The sequence below is a fragment of the Cyprinodon tularosa genome, unplaced genomic scaffold (assembly GCF_016077235.1).
Source record: "Cyprinodon tularosa strain WSP-4 unplaced genomic scaffold, ASM1607723v1 ctg224, whole genome shotgun sequence".
Classification (NCBI taxonomy): Eukaryota; Metazoa; Chordata; class Actinopteri; order Cyprinodontiformes; family Cyprinodontidae; genus Cyprinodon; species Cyprinodon tularosa.
This window is the reverse complement of record NW_024038835.1, coordinates 677,989-705,959: the sequence shown is the minus strand read 5'-3', so window position 1 is coordinate 705,959 and position 27,971 is coordinate 677,989. Positions and strand designations below refer to the sequence as shown.

The 27,971-nt window shown below is 36.4% G+C and overlaps 1 protein-coding gene across 14 annotated transcripts in view; it reads right to left on the bottom strand.

Moving 5' to 3' along the window:
* cadpsb (Ca2+-dependent activator protein for secretion b) overlaps positions 1 to 27,971 on the bottom strand; it is a 112,636-nt gene that overhangs the window by 8,508 nt on the left and 76,157 nt on the right. For 6 of the 14 annotated variants that reach the window (XM_038286399.1, XM_038286395.1, XM_038286398.1 and 3 more), the window contains 12 exons: positions 19,007 to 19,113; positions 14,531 to 14,560; positions 13,985 to 13,996; positions 10,287 to 10,443; positions 10,050 to 10,191; positions 9,205 to 9,366; positions 6,858 to 7,013; positions 5,158 to 5,305; positions 4,976 to 5,050; positions 4,781 to 4,864; positions 2,725 to 2,757; positions 2,481 to 2,588 (listed from right to left, as the gene is read on the bottom strand). In XM_038286399.1, coding sequence (XP_038142327.1) covers positions 2,481 to 2,588; positions 2,725 to 2,757; positions 4,781 to 4,864; positions 4,976 to 5,050; positions 5,158 to 5,305; positions 6,858 to 7,013; positions 9,205 to 9,366; positions 10,050 to 10,191; positions 10,287 to 10,443; positions 13,985 to 13,996; positions 14,531 to 14,560; positions 19,007 to 19,113 — 1,214 coding nt within the window. The remainder of the gene's footprint in view (positions 1 to 2,480; positions 2,589 to 2,724; positions 2,758 to 4,780; positions 4,865 to 4,975; positions 5,051 to 5,157; positions 5,306 to 6,857; positions 7,014 to 9,204; positions 9,367 to 10,049; positions 10,192 to 10,286; positions 10,444 to 13,984; positions 13,997 to 14,530; positions 14,561 to 19,006; positions 19,114 to 27,971) is intronic. The other 8 variants (XM_038286400.1, XM_038286401.1, XM_038286405.1 and 5 more) reach the window with 3 other exon arrangements.

Below are 27,971 nucleotides of genomic sequence, written 5' to 3'. Positions count from 1 at the left end.
GGGAAACGTAAGTTAGTTTCTCAGGTAGCTCATCTGATGCTTTCCTTAGCTTGTTAGTAGGTTACAGAAAGTGATAAGGTTGGCTTCTTATTTTACTTTTAATTTAATTTGTATTAGCTTAAGCAGCGTTTATATTTTCTTTATAAATAAATAAATTTGCAAATTATGAGGGCAAGGCTTTTAAAGTTTAAATCTTCTGGCAAAGATAAAGTAAAGAAGATCCTGCAATTTATGGAAGTAAAGCAGAATAAAATCCAGCAAGATCAGTAATATGTCAATTAATTATCTGCCACATTCCCATGTAAATATCTGTCTTTGGAGGATGTGTTTTTTAGCACCCCTAGTTCTCTCATTTTTATTCCAAATACAATTTATAATTTGAATCACAGGGCTATTTTTATCTCTATGGTTCAGTATTTTCTCAAGTAGCAACTTTAACTGCTATACTTTCCTGTCTTAAAAGGCAGAACTCTTCTAGTCTAAAAAAACCTCATTTGTTGAAATGGGGGGGCCTATTGTTTGAACCCCTTAGGGGCTTTAAAAAACAAAAATGTCTCTTTTTGCGCTTTATGAAACAAAATACCCTATATTTTGTGGATGTACAGCTACATTTCTCATGTAAGTTTGCGTAGTTTTAACACAAACATTTATTTTTCATATTGCACCAGTACAGTTAATGAGCAACCTGTACTTGTGTGCTTGTTTGTTCTGTCTAAAATGTTTATTTTGGAATGAAGAGGTTAATATAAAAAAAATATTTTGTGTCCGATTCATCGATTGATCGAAAAAATAATCGGCCGATTCATCGATTTTCAAAATAATCGTTAGTTGCAGCCCTAATATATATATATATATATATATATATATATATATATATATATATATATATATATATATATATATATATATATATATAAAAACTGTTGGAAAACAGATAATTCATTGACACTGCCCCCTATATTGCAGAAAAAAATGGTAAATTAATTGTAAAAGGTCTACAGTTTTTGCACAAAACTATACTAAGCAACTGCTTTTATTTTGTTTTTATTTATTTTGCACCATAAAGAGTTACGTGTTACCAATTAATGAGGCCATAGAGAAAAACATGTAATGACAGGCCACCTACCCTGCTGCTGGAAAATTGTTCAGTTAGAGAGCAGACTGAATTTACTCCACACTTACATTTTTTAGAGTACAGTTACTGATACTTAATTCTAGCTATTAATATAGCTGCCAGTTTAAGTGGACAGGTATATAATAGAAATATCTTTCAACACATCAGACTCGATTGATTGAAAACAAACAATCACATAAGCATGTGCTTTTTTTGTCTTTCTTCATGCATATAATTAATTGATATATCTGGTACCTGCAGGAAGCAAGAAGGCCAGAGGGCTGCTGCTCTAAATATGGAGGCCAGGTTTATTATTAAACAAAAAGTTCAGAATAAACCAGAGAATTTTGGAAACTATTTTTTTTTTAGTTTAAATTGTGTCAATACATCTTTACTTTAATCAAAGATGTGACAAAACTATAAAAAAGGATTAATAAATCTTTCCAGAGAACCACATACTTGATCAAGAGCCTCGGATTTGCTTTCTTAGGTATCTAGGATAATTATTATTTAATTGATTTAGGTTTTTTTTTTTCCAGCAGGTTTTTGCATATCATTATCTTGCCATTAGAATGAAGGCTGCTGCATCAGAAATGTTATTTCAGGTAGATTTAGAGACTACTAACCCTTGTAGTAGTCTCTAAATCTAGTACTGATAACCCTTTTAGTGCTTTTTTTTTACAGCAATAAAAGCTACCGAGTTTTCTTAAAAACATATTTCACACGGCACTGATTTTCATAAAGCATCAGACTGGGACTCCCTAGTTCCCTGCATTCCTTTCTTCTGTATTTTTCTTTTTTACTTTAATGACCTTTATGTTATATATTTGGCGCCTGAGGTTGGGAACCATCAAGCATGTTAGCCTCTGAGTTGGCCATCATTAAGTGAGACACCCTGCAGTGTCACCTAATATAATCTATGCCCTAATGTCTGAAACCTGGGAGTGTTTAAGTGAGGGAAAATTGTGTCTATTAGTATGTGTGCTGGCATTAGAGCATTAAAGGCAGTTCTGTTTTGTTTTTTTTTCCACAGAGAGCACTGCTTGAGATAATCCTTTTTTTAGACGATGCTTTTATGGACTCTTTGTTAGTGAAGTTGCTTGGTTTTTTTAATACACAAAGGCCCAAAAGCACTGTGGCATGTACATTAGAATGCAGAGGGCAGCTGTGATTTTACAGAGAAAAGAGTCAGAAAAAGAGAGAGAGGTAGAGATGAGAGGTAGAGAGGATCAGAAAAGCCTCTTCCACCAGGCTGAAGTACACTTCCTGGTCTCAAAATGGGACTTATCCCTCTCTGCCCTGTTGTTTTGCCACATTTTGGATGGCCCCTCCCTTTACTGAGAGGAGGAGACGGCATCTTACTTACATCAAATAACCTTTCTATATACACCTCCTCATTGACCTTTTCACGGAGCATGTCCTGAGAGTGGCGCATAAAGGTCACATAGCCATCTGCAACGTCCATCCCAGGTTTCTGTGAAAACAGAGGCACAGAGCTGTCAAGGTTTAGCAGAGAATTCAGCAGTGGAACAGAAGGGGTTCCAAAAACTGGTTTGAGAGACAACAACAGCATAAATTTATACATAAAACTGTGTCGCTACTGGACTTACAGGTACTTCCACATATTTTGAGGCAGCTTTCACCTGAAATAAAAAGATAATCTGTCAGACACAAGTTCATGGTGTTAATGTTACCATATGTGGTTTACTCTTAACAATCCTGCCCCTACAGGAAGTCTCTACAGAAGCATTAGGAAAACCGTCAGTTTCCTGACAGTTTTCTTATCGCTGTTATATTCTGCCAAATTTACATTATAATGATTTTGTAACAGTCATATGTGTCCTGAATATAGCCTGTGTATGAGATTTAAAGTTTCTCACTGCCTTTCTCCAACTCCTACATAATGTGTACTACAAATGCTGTTTAAAAAAAATTGTGCCCTTTATGATGTAATAAGGGGAAATACGCTGTATTGAGCGGTCTGTAGCTCTGGAGGGGGGGGGGGGGGGGGGGGGGGGGGGGGGGGTGAAGAAGAGGTCTCAATATGTAAATTTTACATCCCTGTATGCTTATGCATACAGGGCAAAAACAGGCTTTTCATGGTTAATATTCTTTAAATTTTTAAGGTAGCATAATATTGGACCTTTAGTGACAACATCATTGACATCTTTAGTTGTGTTTGTTCCTGGAAAGAGGGAAGAACCAAACTACTTTCCCCATTAACCTTGTACTCTCTTTGCGTTTGACCATAAAAACATACTTCTGGCCAGGCTCCGACTGGTAATCTGTGATACCGGTCGGTCTAATTTCCGCATGCAAGGGCCGGCTCTCCTTAAATCACACTAGCCCCAACACTAACTTTCCGGCCAAAGCACCTACCTTTGTGACAGTTAATAACTCAAGGAGCTCAAGAAGTAATACAATATTAACTATCTAATTGATGCATGCAGTATATAAAGCCCTTCCTTGTCATGCACATCCTTGTGATAGTTGGCATATGGTGTAATTTTCTATTTCTTCAAACTGTAAAATTCCATTTCTTCAAACTGTTAAATCCTTGCAACAAACAAAATTATAATAAAGCTAAAATGCTTTCTTTAAACCAAACTACGTTGTTCTACTTATATTTGGTGAATTTATGTGCCAATATTTTGCAAAAATATGTTGCAGTGCATGATGGGGTTTGGCATTTAAAGGGTAACCTTTCCCATCTATTGTGACCTGCAAGTGTGGATAATACGCAGCAGCAGTCACTGTGGCGTCCGTGTTAATAACCAAAGCCAGTAAAACCACATTATAGAATTCTTGGTGATGGTTGTTGTGTGATGCTTGAAGATAGATTGGTCAATATGCAATGTGTGTTTGTATTGTGTTTCACATTTGAAATGTGACTGTGCTTTCTATATATTTTTTTTTTTAGGGGGGGTCCATAAGTGGGCTGGTGTAGATGGAAAAATGCCAGGGCCGAAAATCGTTCCCAGTCCGAGCCTGCTTCTGGCTCAGTTTTTTTTTTTTTAGCAGTTCTCCTAGACTCAGTGTTTTTGGGGTTCAGGTGTGTCTCTAGCATGAACATATTCATTGACAGAGCTACTGCAGCAATTGTCTAGCATGGCTTTATGATCTGTCCCTTAAAAAAACACTCTTTTGCTCAGTGATTGGCTTAGCTGAGTTTATTTCCAGGAGGGACTAATTGACAGCACAGAAGAAAGCACCACTGAAGCCGTGCTTGTATTTTTGAAACTCCCACCTACCTGGCTCATTGTTTCAAAATGTCACTGAGCCACCTTTATTGGGAGCTTTCCTTCTGTTTAATGCTATCTACTGAACTTCCAGTGATGGTACATTTTACTCTGACGATTGTGACAAAGTCAACAACTCAATTCAACTGACATCTTTTAGCTTAAGACTATGGTTGTGTTAATTGTAAAACTATCTTTTGACTTGGTCCCTTGCTTGGTTATGTGCATTATGCTTAGTGTAGGAATTGAAGAACAATAAGATAAAAACATATTGTGTTTAACACTTCAGAGCAGGGGAAGGTTTGTTTAGCAAAATTAGGGGATCACTTTAAATAAACTCGGGCACCGATGCTTTTTAAAATTATATATCTTGTAATTAAAATACTGTAAAACAGTTTGAAGTGCTGAAGAAAAAGGTGCATCTCACCGTGAAAGACAGGAATGAAGAAAAGAGGGTCCCTTCATCATATCTGGAAATCTTAGCCAACACTCCCTCTAGAATAGTTACAAACTGATAAAGAAAGGAAAGAGTGGTTTTGAAGCACAGCTTTTGTATATTTTTCAATTGTTCTTATTTTCCTCATGTTTACATTGTTTACGAAACAATAAATGAATGCTGCACCTTTGCAACCAGAAGCTGGATCATGTCCTTCACACTCTCTTCAATCAGTTCATCTATCTGGGAGTGAAACTGTTTCTATGTGAAATAAAGCACAAAATTACCAAAGATATTAGTAAAAGTGGAATCAAAGAACGGAATATTCCTCTTCCACATCATATAAATGTATTAGTGGGTGTTTTTACCTCTTGGCCAAGCTCCATAGCACACAGTTTGGCTGATTGGTCCTTGGCATCCACCATCACATTAAACATGGTGCATAAGGATGGAGAAATGCGGAAATCCGTGGACTTACTGCTCTTTGTCAGCTTGGACTCAAATGCCATCCTGGTCCTAAAATGCAAGTAAAAGATAATTTACCTAAAAAATCTGCCTTTTTTTTTTTTTTTTTTTTTTTTTTTTTACATAACAACTGAAAACCCCAATTATTATTATTTTGATTCCATGTAAGCGAAAATACACAAGAAAAGGCAACAACAGAATCATTTGGACCAAACACATCCATGCCCCAGTCAAAGTCCAGACCTCAGTCCAACTGATAATCTATGGTACAGTTAGAAAATCTATTCACAGATCCTCTACAACCAATGCACCCCAGATGTTTTTTTTTTTTTTTGCACTTATGATCACAATTCATATTAAATTTTTTTTTACTTCCATCTGAATTTTTCTGCCTCAGCTATAATTTTAGAGATAGTTTAAGAGACTTGAAAGTAGAAAACTTGGGATATTTTGACTGATGATCAGTCCACATATGCTGTAGACCAGGGGTGCTCAAGTCCAGTCCTCAAGAGCTACTATCCTGCAACTTTTTGATGCACCCCACTTTTAACACACCTGAATCAAATGAATGTCTCGTTACCTTTCCTCTGCTGGGCTAAATGATGGATTGAGCCGTTCGATTCAGGTGTGTTAGAGAAGAGATGCATCTAAAAGTTACAGGATGGTAGCTCTTGAGGACTGGACTTGAGCACCCCTGCTGTAGACATACTGTGTGTAAGCCAACTAAAACTAACACAACTTGTTGGACTTTGGATGCTCTTTCAACCTGATCTGGATCAAACAATTTCTTAATAATCTTAGCATTGACTGAAATGTATCACGATTTCCCAATAAAGTGGAACTCTATTGGGAATATAAAGTGGAACTCCTGCAACAGACAGATGGCAGTAGATCGTTCAGCTGCCATCTATAAGGATTACATACAGCTAAAGTTGTTCCTAAAAATGTTTACACAGGACCATTGCAAATCAAACCATTGCAATTTTTTTTTTCTGTTCTACCAAATCTGCAGAACTCATTGTCATAACTCTGCACTTTCTGGTTCTGTTAATGTTTTCTTTTTGAATTTTCAGGTATAGTTTGATTTATGTCTTTCTGTGTTTTTTAGTTTATTGGTTTCATTTCCATTTTGTTATTCCAGTTGTTTTTGGTCATATTTTTGAGTTCTTATGTATTTCTTGTTTACCCTCTGTTGCCCTCTTGTGTCGGTCTCCTTCTCCCAGCACCCTTCTTGATTACTCTGTCCACAACTGCTCCCAATCTGCTGATTAGCCTAGTCTTTGTTTACTCTCCAATTTATACACCTCCTTTTGAGTCACTGTTTGCTGGTTCGTCGTTTCCTGGCACATCATGCATGTTTTCCCTGATGTCTCCTAGATTTTGTTTTTTTTGTATTTGTTGGATTTTTGCCACCTTTTTGAATTATTAAAACTGCAAGATACCACTTCAGTTTCAGTCTATGCATTTCAGTCATCGAAAACCTACACCTAACTTGACACTGTTGATACACATTAAACAGATCATTCTGTTTTTCTATGAAAAATCCCATTTTCATAAAGCACTTTAAGTCTTTCCCTATCCCATACCAAGCCCAGCTACTTACCTCTTGACACAGCTCTCTATCATGTTACTTGACATGAGCTTGATGCGGCTCTCAAGGTGTTTGGCGAACTCATCCTCCGGCCAGTGTAAGTCTCTGATGAAAGTCTGAAGGGCATCTAGCTTCCAAAAGAGATCCTCTGATGTTCCGGAGCCATTACTGCCATCAACCCAAACACACACACACACACACACACAAAGCAGTCAGAAAGCAAAGTTTGCGCTGTTACAGAAAGCTTCTGTTGAACTGACAAGCAAAAGGGGGGGGGGGTGCGTCAGGTGCAGAGAAAGATGCTGTTCCTCAACATCCAAGGGTTTAATCTCACCATACACCAACTGCTCCATCAAGATGTCTGTGTCACTCTCTGTGGCTCAGATTTCTTTGAACAGTCAGTCTATGTGTGAAAAGGTGTGGGGTAGGGTTTAGGCAAACAAATCAATAAACATGCTGCAAAGCATGATTATTGACTGATTTATGGAGAGGTAACATGCAGGTAAAATCACTGCAGATACAGCTGCTGTTTGCACTGGAAGACAGAGGAGGAGGAATGTAGATGCGAGAGAGAGGGCTTAAAAAATGTTCCAAGAACCTAAAGATGTACTCATCAGTGACCCTCTCTCAACATCCATGACCCTGGAGTGTTGATGCCCCTGAAACACACCATGCAGACCTTTCTGTTCTCGAGTAGAGCTGATTGGGAATCGGGAAACGTTTCGAGGTGAGAAGGAGATGTGATAAAATGGAGAGATTTGACCTCTTGGCTCAGAGCCTCTCTGCTTTATCATCTCCAATCGATGACCCAGTCGCTTCATCCCAATCAGACTACAAGCAGGTGGTAAAGGTCAGAGATGGACCTATGGCAATGTTGCTGAGCATTGCTATTATGCTCCTCTGCATCCCAGATGAGGTCCTACCTCTGCTATGACCCGTCTCAACTGGCTGCACTGGATAAAATCCAATTTGAGGAATGAGTCCTTATCAAAGTTTTTGCTTTGGGAATTTTATTATTCAATAAAACCTTCATTTTTAGAAAATATGCTCCATTTAGATTTGACACAGCAGCCCGTGAGCCAGGTCTCAGCAGACTTTGGAGAATATGTCTGCAGATGCTAATTTTGAGGAGATGTTATTTGTAAAGTGGATTTTTTGACTTGTCATCTTTTTTATTTTTCTCTGTACACTTATAGGCACATTGGTAAAGATCGGCAAAAAACAAAAACCTTGGAATAAATTAATCTATTATTGCAGCTAAGCAATTTCACACTGAAAACTGGAGGAATACCTTTGCGTTTGAGTTGGAGGGGTATTTTACTAAATATTAAATATTTAAAAATGAAACAAATATTTATGAAGTAACAAAACAATACTGAGTAATTAAATTAATTTTGGTTTAATGTATAGCCAAGAAGATTATAAGGGAGGTAAATACAAAAAAAATCAGCAGGACCTTGTTATCTGAATAACAAGAACACAACATGCCAGGAGAAAGGCTTTAGTCTCCTACAATGACAAACTATAATTTCTCAAACTCTCCTGGTATTAGACTTATGGTGTGTGCTTTAATTAATTAATCAAGCTAGTTTTTTGGAAATGAACACTCTAGGCTAAGCGTGTTGTATGGGAACCTGCTTAAAAACCCATTGCACGATGAAATACGTCTAGAATAAAAATCTGGTGGCTTCGGCCAGAAAGCTTCAAATTGTTGATCCTTGTGTCTTTCAACAGGAGAAGCTCAGTGAAGAGGATATAAAATAAAAATCTGTAAAGTTTGAGCTCAAGGATTGGTCAGTTATCAGTCTTTATCCTCCAGCTTCATGTTATACCTGGACCAGGCCTGCTCTCACCAGCAAAAAGCTGCAAAACATTATCAATTACTATGGAGTTGTGTGGCTTCAAATAAAGGATGTATCTCCTCATACAGGACTATAAGACATATATGAGATAATATGCCACTGCAATGATAGATTCATCTATTTTAAGGTCTTGCTAATCTCAACCACATGTGCTAATTATTGTGGGTAGTTCTTCACATCTAATTGTTTCCTATTCTACTTGTTGTTGTCTTCACCTCCACACCTCAGCTCAGCAGCATGCATGTTGGGATAAATGAAAGACTTGCAGCCTCTCATTTTAGAAAGCAGAATCTCATCTACTCTAACTCAGAGTGACCTTGGCATGAACATGAACTTCATCGCCAACAACTGATGTTGAGGGGGAAAAAAAGCCTAATTTTTAATCATGTGAATTTGATTTGTATTCAAATGCATTTAAGAAAAAAAAAAGCCATCTTCATACCAAGTTGTTCTCTGCTTGCTTTACAAAATCTAGAGTAAACTAGGTGAATACACACTCAGAGTCATATATAGCAGCCATCCATGACGGGGTTGAAAAGCTAGGCATTTGTGGAAGGTTAACTGATAGTCCTGCTACTGGCACTGGCAGATTTGGTACTTTGGGAATTTGGAGGTTCACATTTGGTAGATTCACATTGGGCAGATTACTTGTTAAACTCCTGCAGAAAAGACAGACAAAAAGAAACAAAAAAAGAATCCATAACAGTGGTGTGGGAGCTGCAGAAAGCCATGTAACATTCATCATAAAAGTAAAATCTGAAAATAGAAGAAGACACAAGCATACAGTAGCACACATTAACTAATATCAAAGGGACAATATAGAGAAATACCCATGAGTCCAGAGAGCTCAACAAAAACGTGATGTAGTAAAAGCCGTGAAACAGAAAAAAAGGGCAAAGTAAAACTATCTCATATATACAATATTGGCTGAAAACAATAAAATGCAACAAACATGTTTAAGCCTCAACAAACAAATCCTAACAAAGACAAAGCAGACTGGGAAAAATGTCAAAGCACATATTATGGTGATTATTTTACAGACAAAACACAAATATAACATGTTGCTCTGATCCCAATGTGTTTTTAAAAAAAAGGCTTATTGACTCATGCATTAATTGCAAAAAACTACCTCCAATAAAAAAACCTATTTCTTTCAGTGAAACAAATAGGTTTTTTTTCAGCCCACTCTTTGCTCATTCTCTAACAGTGAACCTAAAGGAAGTCAGAGGGAACGTTATCGCTGCTCTCTCAGATTCGTCAGCCTCCACACAGTCATTTTGTTATAAAAGCTTTGCATGTGCAAGCATCCACCAGCCTCGAAACAAAGACACAGGCTCCTTACTTAACAGGTTCCCAGGATTCCCTCTCAAAACCCTTGTGGATAGTCTGTGCGATGGAGGACTCCATCAGATCCACATATCTAACCACCAGAGGAGCATACAGATCCTGGAGGTGTTTGTGGAACTTTCCATTGCACAGATAATCTATTGTGGGGGGAAAAGGATGAAACATACACGTTTTAGAATCTTAGTTTAAGATCGATGTGTTTGGCGATATTTGAGTAACAGCTGGAGCTCACAGTCTGTCCGGAGGAAGTCATTGAGAAGCTGGAAAAGAGGGAAGCTATCCCAGCTCTCGGGTGACTGGATCTCTAGAGCAGCATCCATGTCAATGGCATAAAGGGCCAGGAAGTTTTCGGCGTGCTCCACCATAAGGTCTGTCCACCATGCAAAAGCCTGGAGACACAGCAGGAGGGTGAGAAACATGATGAACAGATCCTTCGAAAGGACTAAAGGAGTCGAAACAAGGATTCTTACATGAAAACCCCTGGAGTGTTTTAAAATGTGTGTGTAGTCTCTGATTAATTGTGACATTATTGGGTTATCATTTGCTAAAACTTCACACTTCTGTCATCTATACTTCAAATATGAGGCTAAACTCAGCTACTGCTTTGTTCAGCATAATGGGGTTGTTCACTGTCAGCTAAACTTTTCCAGTTAATCTCATGGACCCTGAGTGGGTTTAAGTTACATATTGAAGTTCTTCAATCTGAGGTGGAATTTAATTTCTTCTAAATCTTCCTCATGAAGTTACTGAGAAGAAGCCAACTAAAAATTTCTAGGCAATTTCTAACAATTAAAATTACGGTAGTATTAGAATCTAGTTCTTATGTAAAAAGCCCACAAGTTTCCTTGCTTAATGCTGTGTGGACTGTTAATAAGAGTTTGATACTCTACTGTACATATCAATTTACAAACACAATTTAAAAAAAAGTACAAAGAAAAAGCAGAAAATAGTTTGATAGCAAGTTTTAGGCTCTAAAGCTCTAAAGGGATGGAAACTTCCGTAAATAAGAAATGTTGACATCAGGAAAGATGCTAGGATCCTCGCTGTGTTATCAACAGTAAGCATGATCAGTGGTAGATATGTTAGGGAATAATGCTCCCTTCAGATAAATTCCAGTATTAACTACAAGGCAACTGAAAGAATGTAAGCAAGCAATATAATAAATTAAATGATACCCAAAGCTTATGCAATCATGAGCTAAAATGCTAACATTTGCTGAAATGTTTACTGTTACAGAGCAAAACCTAATATAAACACTGAAATAAAGCAATAAAGAGGCATTTGCTTCTTTGTTACCAAGATATTCTTGCAAAAAAAAAAAAAAAAAAAAAGAACTACACACATGATATTTACTTGGTAAATACTACAGTAAATTTGCTGCTTCAGGAGGTATAATCTAAAATTTACTATAAAGAGCGTCTTTTTTTTAAGCAACAAGCTTTTTTTTTTTCCGACATAATTTTTCCAGATTCTCTAAACTGCTATGACAGCTGTCTACTGGCAAAATCATAAACCCACAGTAAAATCCGTCCTTAAAGCAGAATATTTAAATTGACATAATGTCTGATTTCATGATTCAATGTTATTTCAGGAAGACTTGTCTAATTAAAACTCTTTCTTTTAGAATCAGTAGTTTAATGACAGGAGCCTTTACTGCATGCTAGTCATAACTACAGAAGTTTGGGTGTTTTAGTCTTAAATAAGTCCTCACAATTCAATATTTAATGTTCAGACAGAGATAGATTGGTGTTATTGATTTTACATGGTACATACTTTTTTGAACGTGATTGACCAGAATGAGGGTGTCAGTCTGTTGGTTTGTGTGTAATTGAGAGAGCTTTTCACATACATCATGAGTAACTTTATTGTAACTTGTTCAGATTGGCAAAGTTGTATTGCTAAAAAAATGTCATACAAAATTATTCCTATCGATTACCTTAAAGGAGCAATAAGCAATAATTCATTATTTTAGACAGAAAGAACTAAAGGTTGTTAGGTCAGGAACTAATGGTATCTTTTTAGCTGAAATAAGGGGTGACATCACACCCCATCTCTCCGTGTTGTTCTCCAGTTTCATGTTTATGAGCTTTGTTTCTCTGAAAGTTAATGCTGTTTTGCTTTCAGAGCAGGTTTATCCCTGGAGTGGAGGTAGAGAGAGGCGTTTGCACATTATGTTTTGGTCTACAGATAATGCTCAACAGCACCACTAAGAGGTGAAATTTTACTTATTGCTCCTTTAACATTTTGTCAAGTTACAAACTCCAAGTTTAGTGGATTTTTGTGTTTTTCCAACCTTTTATATTTGGAGTTTTGAATACATTTTTCTTTGTCATAATAGATAAAGAGCTTCATGCTTTGGTTAGAGTCTCTGAAACGTATCTACATCTATCCAGAAAAACTTTCAAATATCCAATAGATATAATTCCACTTAATTTTTCTGTCTTTCTTGATGTAGATTCTTCAAAAAAATTACAATGTGTCCGAAGCCTGAAATGTGTCAAAAGGTCAAAAAGTGCAAGGGGGTGGATACTTTTGTAAGGCACTGCAGCATGGTTAATAATCACTGGCTGATTCCTGTCTATTTCTCTTCTAATGGGCCTCAAGCCTGCTTTCCTATTTTATAGCTTTTTTCGCCCAGTCTTAGTTTAGATGGATGACTACTTATTCAAAGCTCTGCAGATATTCCATGCTTTGTTATTCTTAATTCTTGGATTAATTCATTTTAAGATGTTTAAAGTTCTGGCCTACTTTAAATTTAATTGCAGCTTTTTCTCTGACCTTCAAAAACCACCCATATATGAAATTATACATCCTGTAAATACACTCTTTTCAGGTGTATTCTATTGATCTGAATGCAACTTGTTGCTGGATTTTTCTAGATCCAGATTAAATAAGGCTGGATAGAGAAAAAACTATAACCATGTCTACTTTTCCTTTCACCTCATAGTCATGAGCTACTTTCTCCTGGTCTGTCACATAAAGTCACAGTAAAATAAGGTAAAGTTTGTAACGTGACAAAATGTGGAAACAGTTAAAAGTTGGAAACCTCTGCCATCTACTTTATGTTCCTTGGTGACATATTCTGTGCACAAAAGGCAAAGATGCTATTCTCATGCAAATGTGGATCTCCCTGCATGCTTTTTTTTCTGAAGCTTAGGAAACAAGGGGGTCCACCATTCACATCAGCAGCAATCCCCCTAGATGTGAATGTGACTCATGCACATATTTAAATATAGGCACACCAAAGACTGCAGCCCACAGCATGTCTTGACTCTCTTCCAATTAGTTAAGTAAAGTCTTTAAGTATCAGATAACAACTGTTTGGCACTGTCAGGACCTCCTCACTCATTAACAGTATTTGCTTAGCTGGCAGTCTTGGTTTATTTGTTTATCATTCAAGCTAACATGTTGCCAAATTCAATAACAGAAGCTTAATCCTTTGCATGCTTCAGTTTTATCCTCTTGTTATTTTACCACCTGGAATAATAATCAATGGCAAAACAGATTTACTTAAACACCAACTTACCTGCCCATTGCTAGAATAAAAAAAGCATGATAGCTCTAAAGTTAGAAGAACAAAACAGGCAGCAAACAAGTCCTTCACCACATTCAAGGAGAAATACTCTCATGAAAGGCAAATGAGAGGACGGTAGATTTTCCGTCAGGTTAACGCCCTAAGGTAGTGCAGCCTCCACCCTTTGATAGTAGCTGAGGGACCCAAACGTGACTTAAGGAGCTCTATGTCAGACTTAGTAAGGCACAAAGGCTGCAACGCTGTATCAGTAAAACTGTGCCAAATGACAAGGCCGGGCCAGGGAGGAGGGGGGAAGGAGGGGTTACTGATGCTGAAAGGGTAGGATATGTGGAATTGTGTGCTTTGACATGCACAGAGCATTATGGGGAGGGGTTCCCATTAAGCTGGCTACGTACCTCTTTTCCCTGCTTCCACAGTCACCAATCATTAGACAGTAAAAACACAGGAAGATGTACAGAACAACAATGTAGTTTGAGTTATTTGTTTGAAAAGGGTATTTATGCTAAAGACAGATAGCAGAAAGGGATGGAGGTGGATAAGCTGGAAAAGAAATTTTTGAACAAGTGTGGACTGTGAAATCAATTGTCAGATGGAGAGGGAACAAATGTTCATGGTGGATACGACTTCAAAGGTTTGTATGGAGCATACTTTGGGAAATTCTCTGGTTTGGCATGCTTGGATAAAAGGAAACCTCTTCATGGCCTGATGAACATGCTTAATGATCACAATCATGTTGTGAAAGCTAATGTGCGTCTTTTTTTTTCATTTCAGAATTTTATTACAAGCTTGCTTTTCAAATCTAGGCCTTTAAACTCACCCAAAAGCTACAGCAACTATGAGTTAAATCTTTGCCTGAAACGTGCCTCTTGCCATAGTGGCTCATGCCATACAAGGGAGTTGTGATGGGGACTGAAGAGGAGAAAGAAATATAAATACTGTACCGATTGATCTCCAGAACTTGTGACTGCCGCCTGTCAAGCATATTCAGAGAGATACAATAAATCTGTTTTATCGGCATTTTCTAAGACCATGCTGGATCATCTGCAGATCTACACATCTACACATGGTGAAGCTGTCCTCTAGCAGAACATTCTAGCAGCAAAGGTGATAAAGGGATGAAGCTCATTTGATGTTTTAAATCAACAAATGATGTTAATTTCTCTATGCTTAAAATGTATTATTGGAAATACTGTAATCTTTTATTAATGTCACTTATGTTTGTCAAATCCAAACTGCCATAAGTAAAAAGAGAAGTATGTCCTTTCATATTTTATTTTATTCATAGTACTATTCAGAGTTTATATAAAAATTGCACAAATTTTGAATGCACAAATTGTAAATACACCCCTTATATTTGTAAAGTTTTTCATGTATTTTTTTCATGAGCAAATCTTGAAGAAGTGACACTTGGATTTTGGTAAAACACTCTTTAGGTTACACTCTTATGTACAGTGTACATAAGAGTGTAAAAAAAACTCAACACACAAAAACGTTTACACTCCGTAGTAAAAGTGTTTAAATTTTCCCAAAGTTTCAGCTTTTGGTGTGGCCAACATTATTTTCCTGGAATGCATGAACTCTATTGTAAATAGGGATTGCTTCACAGATTGCCACTGGAAGGTGCTGCAGCTGGTGAAGATGCAACACACATGCAGCCCCAAACCATTACACTCCAACCAATGTTCTATTGCAGACAATATACACTTGTCATGTGGAGTCCTGCTGCCACATAGCGGGAACCGAATATGTTTCTCCTGGTAGCATCAGACCACAGAACAGCCTTGCCATTGCTAGCCAAAGAAATTATGTGCAAGTGGTCATATCTAGATTTTCTGTTAAAAAGAGACAGATATGTGCTGCAAGCACGCTGTGGAGGTTAAACCTATGAGGGGGGTCAGCCAGTCAGCATAAAGGCCATTGACAGCACTTGGCATTCAACTGGTCTTTACGGCTCTTCTGAAGCGAATGCACAAGACAGCCTGCAAACAGTTTGCGGAATAAAAAAAAAAGTAAGATTAAAATAGATAAATATAGCCATAGGGTCCCAGAGTGGAGAGCTTCCCCTTGGAATGACTCATGCCGTGGTTGCAGCACTGAGTCTGGCACAGGACGCACTCTAAGGCTAAGGAGCTCAATGACCCAGACAGAAAGTCAGAGGTTCAAACTTGCGATCTTTCAGTCTCTCCAGGAGGCAAACTCCCAGTGATCTAAGCAGTATGCCACCACTTCCCTAGAAGACACGCAGGGGAAGTGGTGGACAGGAATTACCAGAACCATGTCCTAAGTGGAACCAGTCCTGTTAACCCGCTGGGTGGCCACTGTTGCACCTCAGTTTCAGGGTGTTAGAAATCTTCCTACTGACAAAGGGCCTCACAATGTAGAGTACAAAGTCTTTGTTTATGACCCTCAAAGTTTTTTTTTACTATGAGGTGCCATGTTAAATCTACTTTGGCCTGTATGAGAGAGAGAGTTATATTGACAAACCTACCACCCATTCACACCTGAGATCTTGCAAAACCAATGAGTCACATGGCACCACGGAGGGAAAATTGTTTAATTGGGCAGATTTGGAGATTTGCACTGATGGATGTACTAAATGTACAGCAACCGTTTTATTTTACAGGGAAAGGAAAATTGCATTTATTCAATTCATTACTTTATACCCCTGTCATACCTTGACTTGCAAAAAAGCAGACATGCGTTGGAAAAGTTATGGGTAGGTTTTGTAGAAGTTATGTGCACGCTGAAACACGCTGGCACACGTCGACATACGGCAAGTTCAGTAAGTATGCCAGCGTATGCTCATACGTGGGGCATAAGTTAAAGATAAGTTACCTGATCACTGACATATGTTAAGTATAAGTTACCCATAAGTAGTGGCGTCTAGCTTATCCAAAACCTATGAGTAACTTGTGCATAACTTATCTGGAAATTATCAAGAACTTATCTCCAACGCATATCAGCGTATTTGACGTGTTCCAGATGACTGCTGAACGTGTTTCCAACGTACAGCTACCTTATAATGACGTAGTGGCAGCGTTTTGGTATGAAAGGGGTTCACAGGAGGAAAACCATCAGTACTGCCTCAGACTTCATCCCCATCATAGGGTGAGTGAGAAGGTGAGTGTGAGGGATCCTCCCTGCCTTTACGCCCACGACTAACTTCCTAGAAGATATCAAGCTGAATATGCTGTGACTGCAAACCTTTTTTCTTTTTATTTTTGGGGGGGGGCACTGACTTGTGACATTTAATAGGCATTACACTGCCTTGGTTATGCATGAGTAAGGCTGTCGTTGGACATATGCTCTGGACTCATTATGAATACCCTATATATAAGCCCAAAATTGAAAAAACACATTGAAAGTTCAGCATAGGTCAGCTTTTTAGAAGATTCTGGGACGTCAGGATATGCTGGCTAAATTGGCAAGGTGTGACATGGGCTTTAAATTGCTTCAAAGTGTCATATCTTCAGGATTGTTCTGTGAAAATATATCTTTCACATGAAAAATAAACATAAGCTGTGTATTCACATTTGTAAGATACTGTATCTGAAACTGCAATGCAGCAATTTCTTATTATTTATATTAAATAGTCACCGGTAGGTAAGATGGGTAAACAACTTTATTTCGTAGTGTATTTTTTTTCTATTAAAAAACATGAATCACATTTAATAAAAAAAACTCTTATTACACATTATCAGACTAAATCCACAATAAAAAAAATTCAAAATGAAGAAAAAAGGTTTTTACAAAATCCTGACCTTTCAGAGATTAAATATAAAAAGTTTCTACTTTAGAAAACGGGATAAAAGAGAGGCTAAATCAAAGGTCAGTGTAAATTAAATCTTCTAGCAGTAAGATAGTAAATAAATCACTATAATTGAAATAGTTTTCATGAATTTAGGCATAGCAGATGCTATTATAATAAAATGTAATTTTTTAAAAACTGAAACATATGGTAACACTGTGAACAAAATAAATACAGTACAATGTATTTTATGTTTTTTTTTACATAACTGGAACATAGATTAATTTAATGACATTCCCCAATCCAGGAGTTTCCTTTGTAGAATAATGAAACTCAACATATCAAATGGCATTAGGGTCATCAAAATATTTTTGCTATTATTATCTGTGAATTAACTTGCTTTATATTAAAGGGAAAGTCGGGTCATATTCAGAAATAAAACTTCTGAAAGTACTTTAAATATGAAATTATTACATACTGTTCAATAAACAATAAGTGTTTTTAATTAAGAGTAATTTTCGTTTGATTGCGCTTTACTGGAGAGATCCATGTTTGTCAAAGAACACTACTGCCACCTACTAGTTTGTGACCTCACAGTGCGGTATCGGCTGTTGAGCAAGTCCTAGTGCTGTATCCTTTGTCATAATGCGCTAATATCCAAGTCATCTTGAAAACATTCCTCTTCGAAATGTTGGCTACATATTATGCTCCCTCTTCAAGTTGGCAATCCGACGACAAACCCTTCCTTCGAGGATCATAAATCAGAGAGACAGTTTTTTTTTTTACTTTTACCTGATCTATTACAACATCAAACTACCATGAAGGTGGGCATTGTCAGTTTAATTATAGCTCTCACGAATTTCAATGCTGAAGTCCTCTCGAAATCTTAAATAATTGTTGTTGATAGCAGATGTGTCTAGTAGTTCCCACTGATTTTGCTTGTAAAGTGTGGGGAATGGCGCTCAGCGTACCGCACCGTGACGTCACTGCCGGAAGATGGCAGGCGTGAGGTGTTACTATTTTTGTTAATATATTTTATTGGTAGTTTGTTTTCTTGTTCGCAGCAGCCAAAAGTAGCCCACGCTCTGCTGTAGAACTGTTAATTTAAGTGAGTTTAATTGTTCAAACAAGGGAAAATGATAACAAGAAGCATGCTACAGTATTTCATATTAACAAAAAAAATCCATACTGCTGTAGTAAAAAGGAGGTTTAGTTTGCTGCATTGCTACAGTAGTTCAGTAATTCATTCATTTAAAAAGAAAATCTTAGACCACAATATTTGTCACATGCAGAGGCACAACCCTCCACACACACTTTGTTGTCTATTTTTATATGACATGCCGAAACTACAGAGTAACAAAATATTAAGTTTTTTTTTATTTTTTTTTTAAGTAAGAGCGACTACATCATAGCCTGTCCGACTCGGAAAATATATCTAAAGATAACAGTTCTGGTTCTTTGTAGTCTTATTCAGCTCAATGCTAATTAAAGCTTTCCAAAATTAAATTCATGCAGAATTTGTTTTACTGATAGATGAAAGCAGCTTTATTTATAGCTGCCTGATTATTATGACACTAACTCTCTGAAGTGGAACGAGTGGGATAAGAGTGAGGAGTAAAGAGGGGGAAGTGCTTTGAGGAGGAGAGGAGAGGAGAGGGTTCTCACTCACCTCCGCATGATGTTCCTGGTTCTGCTGGAGGACCTCTATGACTAACTCCGCCAGGCGAATTGTTTCCTCCAGCTTTTTGGCAGGCGTGACTAAGCGGCCTACGTTTTCTGAGAGAAAAGAATGAGGGTGAGGGATGAGCGGTTAGTCAAGCAAAGAGAAGCATTCCAGGGGGAGGGGGTATTTCTATATGGAATATTTATTTTCTTCTGTTTATTTTATTCAATTTATTTAAAAAATAAACACAGCACCTATACTGTGGTTGGCAAGTACTGTAAAGCATTTTTCTTTCCATTTCAAAGAACCCTTAACTTGAATTGTCTCCCCCGGTAAAGATGTTTGAAAACCCAAAGACTTTATTGTGATAACACAGAAACATCTTATTACACTAAGTTTGGAAAAATATGACTTTTATTTGCTGCTAAGGTATGTAACCTGTAAAAATTGTCTAAAGAAGACCTCTGTAGCAAGCATGGGCAACAACACTGCTTGTACAATTGATTTTTAAATCATAAAGTTAATCACTGTGTCTAAATACTTCCCCTTTTATTCCATTTCTTGTTTTTTTTTTGTTTTTTTTTTGCTTTTTCACTAAGCTACTACTCAACATGGGACTGATAATAGAGCATTTTATTCAGATTTTATTGTATAATCATGAAGAGTGTATAGCAGCCATTAACTGTGTTCTGCAATGTTTAGAGTTAAACTCTGCTGTGACTTTAAGTCTTACATTGTGCTTAAGTCGGAAAATATCCTCTAACGTCTTTATAATTACGGTGGAGAATCTGTTACACACAGGCCTTTTTCTGTTCTCAAAGCCTTGGAAACCTTGTGCTGCTATTTCTTAACACCAAATTACTCATAACATGTGGTCTGAACCAACAGAGAGATGGTCAACCAGATAAAGATGGAATAACGCTGAGTCTACAGCACCTGTGGATTGAGCGCAGAAAAGGGTGGGACTCAGATCACTGGGCGATTTTTAACTCTGTTAAAAGAGGGAAGGAATTCACAGGATTCAACATCGTGCAACGTTTTCAGAAAAGACTAACTCCTGACGTGAGAGCAGATAGGGGTTGTAGAAAAGGTGTAGAAAAGTGCAGAAGTACCAATAATTTTGTGGGACAGTGTTATCTATCTAGACCAGAGGTGTCAAAAGTATTCATGTTTATATATCAAGTAGAAATATAAATCCTACTGTCTTTTACTGTTACACTTTTGTCGAAGTTAAAGTATCAACTTAAGCTTTTTACTCAATTAAAAGTGTAAAAGTACCATTTTTTAAACTACTTAAAGTGTAAAAGTTAAATCTAACACCATTTACACGTACTTCTCAACTATAGCTGTCTATAATCTGTAAATCTTTTATCTGCTATTATCTGTCATTATTTATCATATATTTACCCCACTAATATATACATATAATCCATATCCTAACTTTCCTATATAATCTGTATATACTTTTTCATATTTAGTTGTTAAAGCCTCTTAGAATTATTCTATGTTTATATATAACATTAATATATATATATATATATATATATATATATATATATATATATATAATATATATATATATAATATATATATATATATAATATATAATATATATATATAATATATATATATATATATATACCGTCTCTGTGCACATTTATATCCTGTAAAGCACTGATGGATAAATGCAAACTACATTTCGTTGCTTTGTTCTTGTGACAGTGTAATGAAAAAATAGTTCAATTCTATTCTATTCTAAAATTAATGCATAAAAAAAAAAGTTAAGGACAGATGCTTTAAACCGTATACTGGTTACTGCACTACCCTATCAAAGAAACATGTTTCTACCATCCTGAATGATAATTTCCTAAGACTTCAGTTTTTTAGTTTCATAACTTAAGAGCAACAGTGTCAATTTTAACTTTGCATCATCTTGAAAAACTATTGTGGTATTTAGGGCACAACAGGTTGGTGCAGTCCAACCACAAAGAAATTAATTGTCAGGATGAAATAAACTATTTCAATGGTTTTTATATTTTTTTTAATACCAACACGCCATAACAAAAATAAGTTTAAATGAAACAAACTAGTCTTTTTTAATGTAAGAAGAAGGCAGAGATAGTTACCAAAAAAATGTAAGCAGTAGAAGTAAAAAGTTGTCTAAAAAAATAATAACTCAAGTAAAGCATAGAAAGCCAACATTTCTACATAAGTAATGTAACAAAGTATTTGTACTTTGTTATTTGACACCTCTGATTTAGACAGCCATTTTCTTTTGCTCCTGCACTGAATTAAATTCTTCAAACGAAACCACCATAATACATTTTAGACTTGTTGTCAGTGTATCAACCACCCAGACCTCTCAGGTCTTCTAGCTCAAGTCTACTCTGCAGACCAAGAACCAGAACCAAGCATGGAGGAACAGCTTTTAGTTCTTATGCTCCATAACTCTGGAGCACACACTCAGAAAACTGTAAAAGTGATAAAAACCCTACATCTAAATCTACTTAAAAACACTCTTTTATTTTAGAATGGCATTTGACTGTGCCATCTAAATTTAAATGATTAATTTTTAAGTTCAACTTAATTTTATTATTCATTTTCGTGTTTTTTTATCGTTTCATATACTTTTAGTTATTTTATGTGCAGCACATTGAATTGTGTTACTACTGAAAAGTGCTAAATAAATAAACTAATCCTCCCTTACCCGAAGGCTGGATTTGGGCTGACTTTTCGCTACTGTGATAATAACTTTTCAAACATCGTTACCAGGAGTAGCAACAAGCTGGGAGAGTGCTGTGTGGGCAGCATGATATGGAGCAACAAAGCTGATGTGTTTGAAGGGTAGTCAGAGGTATGTTGCAGTATCAGACAAAAGAATAGTGGCTCTGAAATGGAAGTGCAATGTAGCATAAAACATGCATATTGTGAACAGGTTTTAAATAAGCCATTTGTATAAGGAGCTGTCGCACGGCTTAGTTTATAAATACTCCATAAACACACTGTAAAAATGTTTTGCGCTCCTAGAACTTATCAATCAGGTAGAACAGATTTCTATGATTTATATGCTCACATATTTATTATATTGTAACTCTAAACTTTAAGGAAAGTATTTCTTACTAAAACTATTTAGTACGTTATTAGTTGATGCTCAAATTAAAATTTTATTAAGAATAGTTATGTTTTTTTGTTTTTTTTTATAAAATGAACCAATTTTGAATAATTATGCTGAATTATGTCAGATTTTAGGAAAAGCTACCAATTCCTTGGAGCTTGTTTCTCTTTAGTTTAGTGTTTGTGGATACTTTCATTATTTGGATAATTAATGATCTGCTATTCCTAATCGGTTATGTACTTCAGAGCTGTTTAATCTTTATTTTTACAGTGTGCTGGTGCTGGTTTTTGGGATTTAAATTTTCTGGTATCTCACTTTCACTGGCAGCCTCATCTAAACAGTCGGATGCACGTCATGAAATGGAATTAACAGCACAACAACGTTATATATAATGGGCACAATTTCAACATGGGACTGGATGGTAATGTAAATCTCAAATTAAAAGCACATAAATGTGTTACTCTACATAAAACAGAGAGCGATTTTAAAGGCAGTAACATGTTGAATGTTCTTAGTGTATTTGCTGGGTGAGTTATTGCATTTCCTGAGAAACAGTTATGATCCAACCTATTAATTCCTTTAGTGGATTTAGGTTTAAACAGATATTTTGTATTAACTAACATGCTACTTCTGAAAGGGGATAATATTAAGGTTTAGGAGCCAGGGTTTCAACTTGAATCTGAGCATAAATCAGTGAAAGAGGCAAGAGTTAGGGTGATGGCAAAGAGGCCCTCGAGCCTAAAAGACAAATGTTATATAATTCTGTGCTTATATACGTAAAGTGGTTGTTGAAAAAAGTTGTGAGGTTGACAAAGGTTGACAGAAAAAAAACTCAACATCAAATAACCTTGGATAGCAAATTTCAATTTTGAGATTAAATTCATTCAATTTAAAATACAGTATGGTAGATACGTATGACTAGTTTTTGATCCCTTTAAAGTGAATCTAAATGGATTGAGTTCAACTGTTCTTTAATGGAAACACTGCATAGAACAAAATTAACTCTTAATTAATTTAGATGAACTAAACTGGGTAATACATAGAATGACATTTAAATGAAATGCATTAAACTTCAATATATTTATCTGAATAAGAGACTGCACTAAAAAGGAATAAAAAGGCTAAACTGGCTTAAAATTAAGATGACTGAGTGCTAAACAAACTAAAACTGAGTTGTAATGGGACTTATTGAACAGAGCTGAGAGGAATATGACTGAATTAAACTTAAACTGAGTTAAACTGAAATAACTTAGTAACTGAACCAAGCTGCACTGAACTGACTTGAACAGAACATGACTGTAACTAACTACCCATTTAGCAATTAACTGAATCAAAAATAAATATAATTTATTTATTGTAAAGGTTGTAATTTATAAGTGAAATATTTTTACTCATAAAAACCAACAAACAGCATTTTTTCAGTAATGTTTGCAATGTTATGTTTTTGACATTGACCATGAAGGTTATTTTGCTTTGTCAAAACTTTATAGATATTATTAGAGTTACTATTACAAGTTGTTATATTTTGCATCTTTTATGTATGGCCATACTCAGCTTTTTGAAGCAGTGAGTCAAATTTAGACATTTGCCTACATGTTCCTCTGGCTCTTAGTTAATAGATGGAGAGCTTTTCTCTCTCCATTCCTCTCTCTTCCACATGCATACACCTACATATATAGAATTGTATGTATTTCTAAATTCCATAAATTGGCAGCACATTTTTCTCCCCACTGTTGAGTGTCTCTCCCCAGGGCATTTCAGCTTTTAGACTAGAAAAGCTGAAGCTCAAACAGCAGCCAATCGACTCACTCAGCCAAGGGTATTTAAGATGACAAATGTGATATCTGCAATATCTGCAAACCGTTGGATGTTTTCAGTGTTTACTGATTTTTAAATATAGGTCTCATTTGATCATGAAACAAATGACTGCAGAGAGGCAGACTGAGGTTTTGCTACAGTTAGGCCTGAATTTCAAAGTGTTATATTCTGTGGCTGATTTGTGCTTTGAGTTTTCTTTTTAAAGTCTTTGTTTACTGAGTATTTGATGTATTTCTTATTGTATTTTATTCTGACTTTATGCAGATTTCTTCCTGGTTTCTCCCTGTCTGTTCATTAATTGTTAGTCCCTGTGCCAAAGCCAACATGTGGCTAATTGATCCCCTTCATCTGTGTTTACTTATTTAGCTCATTATCTGCACCTGTACTCTGTTCTTTTTAAGCCTTTTGCCTTAGTTTGTTACTGGGTAATTTTGTGTTTGCCTCCTACCTCCATGCCCATTTTGTGCTTATCCATCTTTATTTTATTTCTTTTTCATTAAATCCCTCTTGTTACATGCTACTCCTAAATACCTAACCCACCTTTATGGCAGTAATGTTCTTTTAATTATATAGACAATAAACTAAATCTTCAACATCTAAGTCACCAGCACATTTGATCTTAAAAAAAATCCAGATACAAAGACTTTTATATGTGTACACAGTAAACTTAACTGTGGTAGTGTATTTGCTATTTAATTAGAATTTGTAAAAATAGGGTAAGACTTTTAGTGATAGGTTTTATTACTGTAGGAATATTGGTACTGTGGTTAGTAAAATATAAATCAGTAACAGAGATACAGTTTTAAAAGACATTTTAAACATTTTGGAAGGATGCAAATTTGAAAAGATAATTCAGTATCACACTCACCACTGTGCTTGCTTTTTTAGAAACCATACTGATTTAAACATGCCAACATTGATATAAGGTAAAGTACTGCTGCGATAATGTCCTGGCAGTAAATGTTTGATTTATAGATAAAGTGCTTTACTGTTGTACAACAAAACTGTTTCACAGTTATCACAATAAAAATAGATCATAGTTCTTGAACTGAATTAATTTTCGGATTTTGATTAGGTCTTTCTAACAACTGAAAATTCTGATATAATCTGTTTTTTATTTCGTTGGCAGTACGCCTATGATTGTTTCCACCCTAATTGTTAAAGAGAAACACATGTTCTACTCACCCATATGAGTTTTGTGTCATTTGGAGCTGTTCTGAAGATATTCCGTTATATCCAAGGTTATATCCAAGTAACGTCTACCTTTGGGCAATGACTTGAAGGGACAAACTGAACTGTTAATAATTTATTCTTTATGGTATGCCAGCATTCATAACATGTAGGCGACTCACTGTCCCTCAGCGTGCCAGCTACCGTTCATTCATCCTGTCCGCTGGATGAAGTAGTTTTATTCACATGCCTGGAAGATGTCTAGTGCTACTACCAGAGATGATCTCGTTCTCGAAATGGAATTGAACGATTCAGATTAGCTAGCCGAATGGATATAAGGTGTAGAGTGTAGCCGCCTGTGGCCCGGGCTGCCTGTCACAACTCCAGTCCTGGCGCGTGGATAACGTCATACACGCGCCGCTTTGTTTAAAAAAAAAATATAAATATAAAAAATATAACTGTGGATGTCTGGGGGACAGTGATTCGCCTACATGTTATGAATGCTGGCGTACCATAAAGAATACATTATGAACAGTTCGGTTTGTGCCTTCAACTCGTTTGCCCATAGAAAGACGTTACTTGGATATAACCTACTTACTTAGATCTAACCGAATATCTTCAGAACGGCTCCAAATGACACAAAACTTATATGGGTGAGTAGAACATGATGTTATAACGTAAAATCAAGGGCCCAATGTAAAAAAAACGTTGTTCCCCTTTAAGTTTTCTGAATTATTTTGTAGCCTCTTACAGTTTTTTTCTTTATTTGTTCCAGAACTCCTCTATATTTGGTTCCATCAACTTTGTGACAACTTTTTAATTTATTTAAGGAAAGCATCCCCACATCACGATGCTCTACTCAAGTTGGCTTAATGTGATGAAAGCACTTCCTTCCAAATGTTCATTACAACCCCTGCATGAATCGTGGCCAATTTTAAACAAGATATTAAGAGATTTTATTTTTGACAACAGCTATGACAAAGTTATAGCTGCCTTTCAAAACAACCGGCAGGTGGAGGGAATTGCTGATGTATGCAGTTCTGAAATACTCTTTTCAGTTTTTGGATGATGGTTTATGAAGTTTTTCGTGAGGTGTTGTAATTTGTTTTTATGACCAAATCCTGCTTTAAAATAATGCATATTCCTATCCCTTACCAGTTAGCCTGTGGAGTCACCAATTAGATGACTCTTAAAGCCGGGAATACACTGTGCGATTTTTTCAATCGTTGCACGCAGTTGCAGCTCACACTGTACGACAAAACTGCACGGTTTCATTGTACAGTGTGAGTTCACGGCTGATTCGATCTACCTGCTCACACTATACAGTACGTCTAAAAACAATGTCGGACTGAACTCCGCAGTGAGATGGCGCTACTCAGACTTTACTATCCGAAAGCAAAATGCGTAGAAAAGGAATATGAACCTCACTAGAGTGAAATGCGCTGCCTTGGAAATTTGTGCAATTTTTTGTACTGAAAACCCTAAGAAGAAAAGGCGACAACGTATTTGGACAAAGACATGGCTGAGCAAACATGGCTACTACAGTCTGTCAATTTTACAGAAAGAACTCCATGAACTCGCACCCCCACCATGCTTCTGTGTTTATATCTGAGAGGAAGAAGAGGAAGATTCCTTGTTTGCTCACTGGGTGATTTGCCCACGACAGTCGACTGAAAATCGAATATTTTTGTTTTTTCTCCTGACCGAACCATTCCTGATCGGGAGATGGTTGTGAGAGGCTGATCGCCCCTCCTTACCCCGTGTACACTACATGACTCACGACGCACGATCAGGCAGAAAATCAGGCCAATCGGAAAATTCTCGCACGACTGAAAAGTCGCCCTGAAAAGGGCAAAAAAATCGCAAAGTGTAAGCCCGGCTTAAGGCAACTGGCTGGATTTATTCTACTTTTGGGGTAACAAAGAAAGTGACATAAAATACAACTCAATGCGAGTCTTTTTTTATGTAACATTTTATGAGAAGGTACACAAAATTGTATTAACTAGGTAACGCCTAGAGAACTAACTAGAATCTAATGGGTAATTACTGGGTACTTACTGGAGAACACCTGGCCAAGCCTTACTATGTGACTGCTGCTCAAACAAGAGTACCTAATCAGGAACTATTGTGTAGTTACCAAGGAAAGAGAGTAATTAATCAGGAACTAATGTGTAGTTACCAAGGAAACAAAGAGTTAGTAAGCAACGACAGGGATGTTAAAAAGGAAATGAAAGAGAAACTAATCAGGTGATCAGGAACCAAAGGGTATTTAACCAGTACTTATAATGGGACTACTGATTTGTTGCTGCAAAATTAAAGTAGAAATACTTAATGCTGGTTCTGAAAAACCCTACAATTATCTAATGGTTTTATCTACCCTAAAGTAAAGTGAACCATCACATCAAGTACTTACTGTAGAATTATTCATTACCTAATCACTACCTGGCCACTATCTAATGTTTTTTTGTACCTTTAAGTAAAGTGCAACTACCCATTAATTTTTGCTTAGTTGCTTTTTGTTTCCCAGTTAACTAAGCAGTATTTCCATAACAAGGGTGGGCTGGGTTTTCCCATTAAGTACAGGTTAACTACCCATTAGTTCCTGATAAGTTCCCTAGGCGCTCTCTAGAAGTTAAATTTGGTGTACCTTATTGTAAAGTTTACCCTTTTTTAGATTTTCATTATAAAGGAAAAACATGTACCTTTGTGGTTACTTTGTGTTGTTCTACCACATAAAATCTCAGTAAAATATACGGAAAGTTTTGTTTTTAATGCGATAAAATGTAAAACAGTTAATGTGCTATAAAAAATAACACAGTCTCATTTCAAACTTGTGAAATATTGATGCTTGGTCAAGCCCCCTATGCT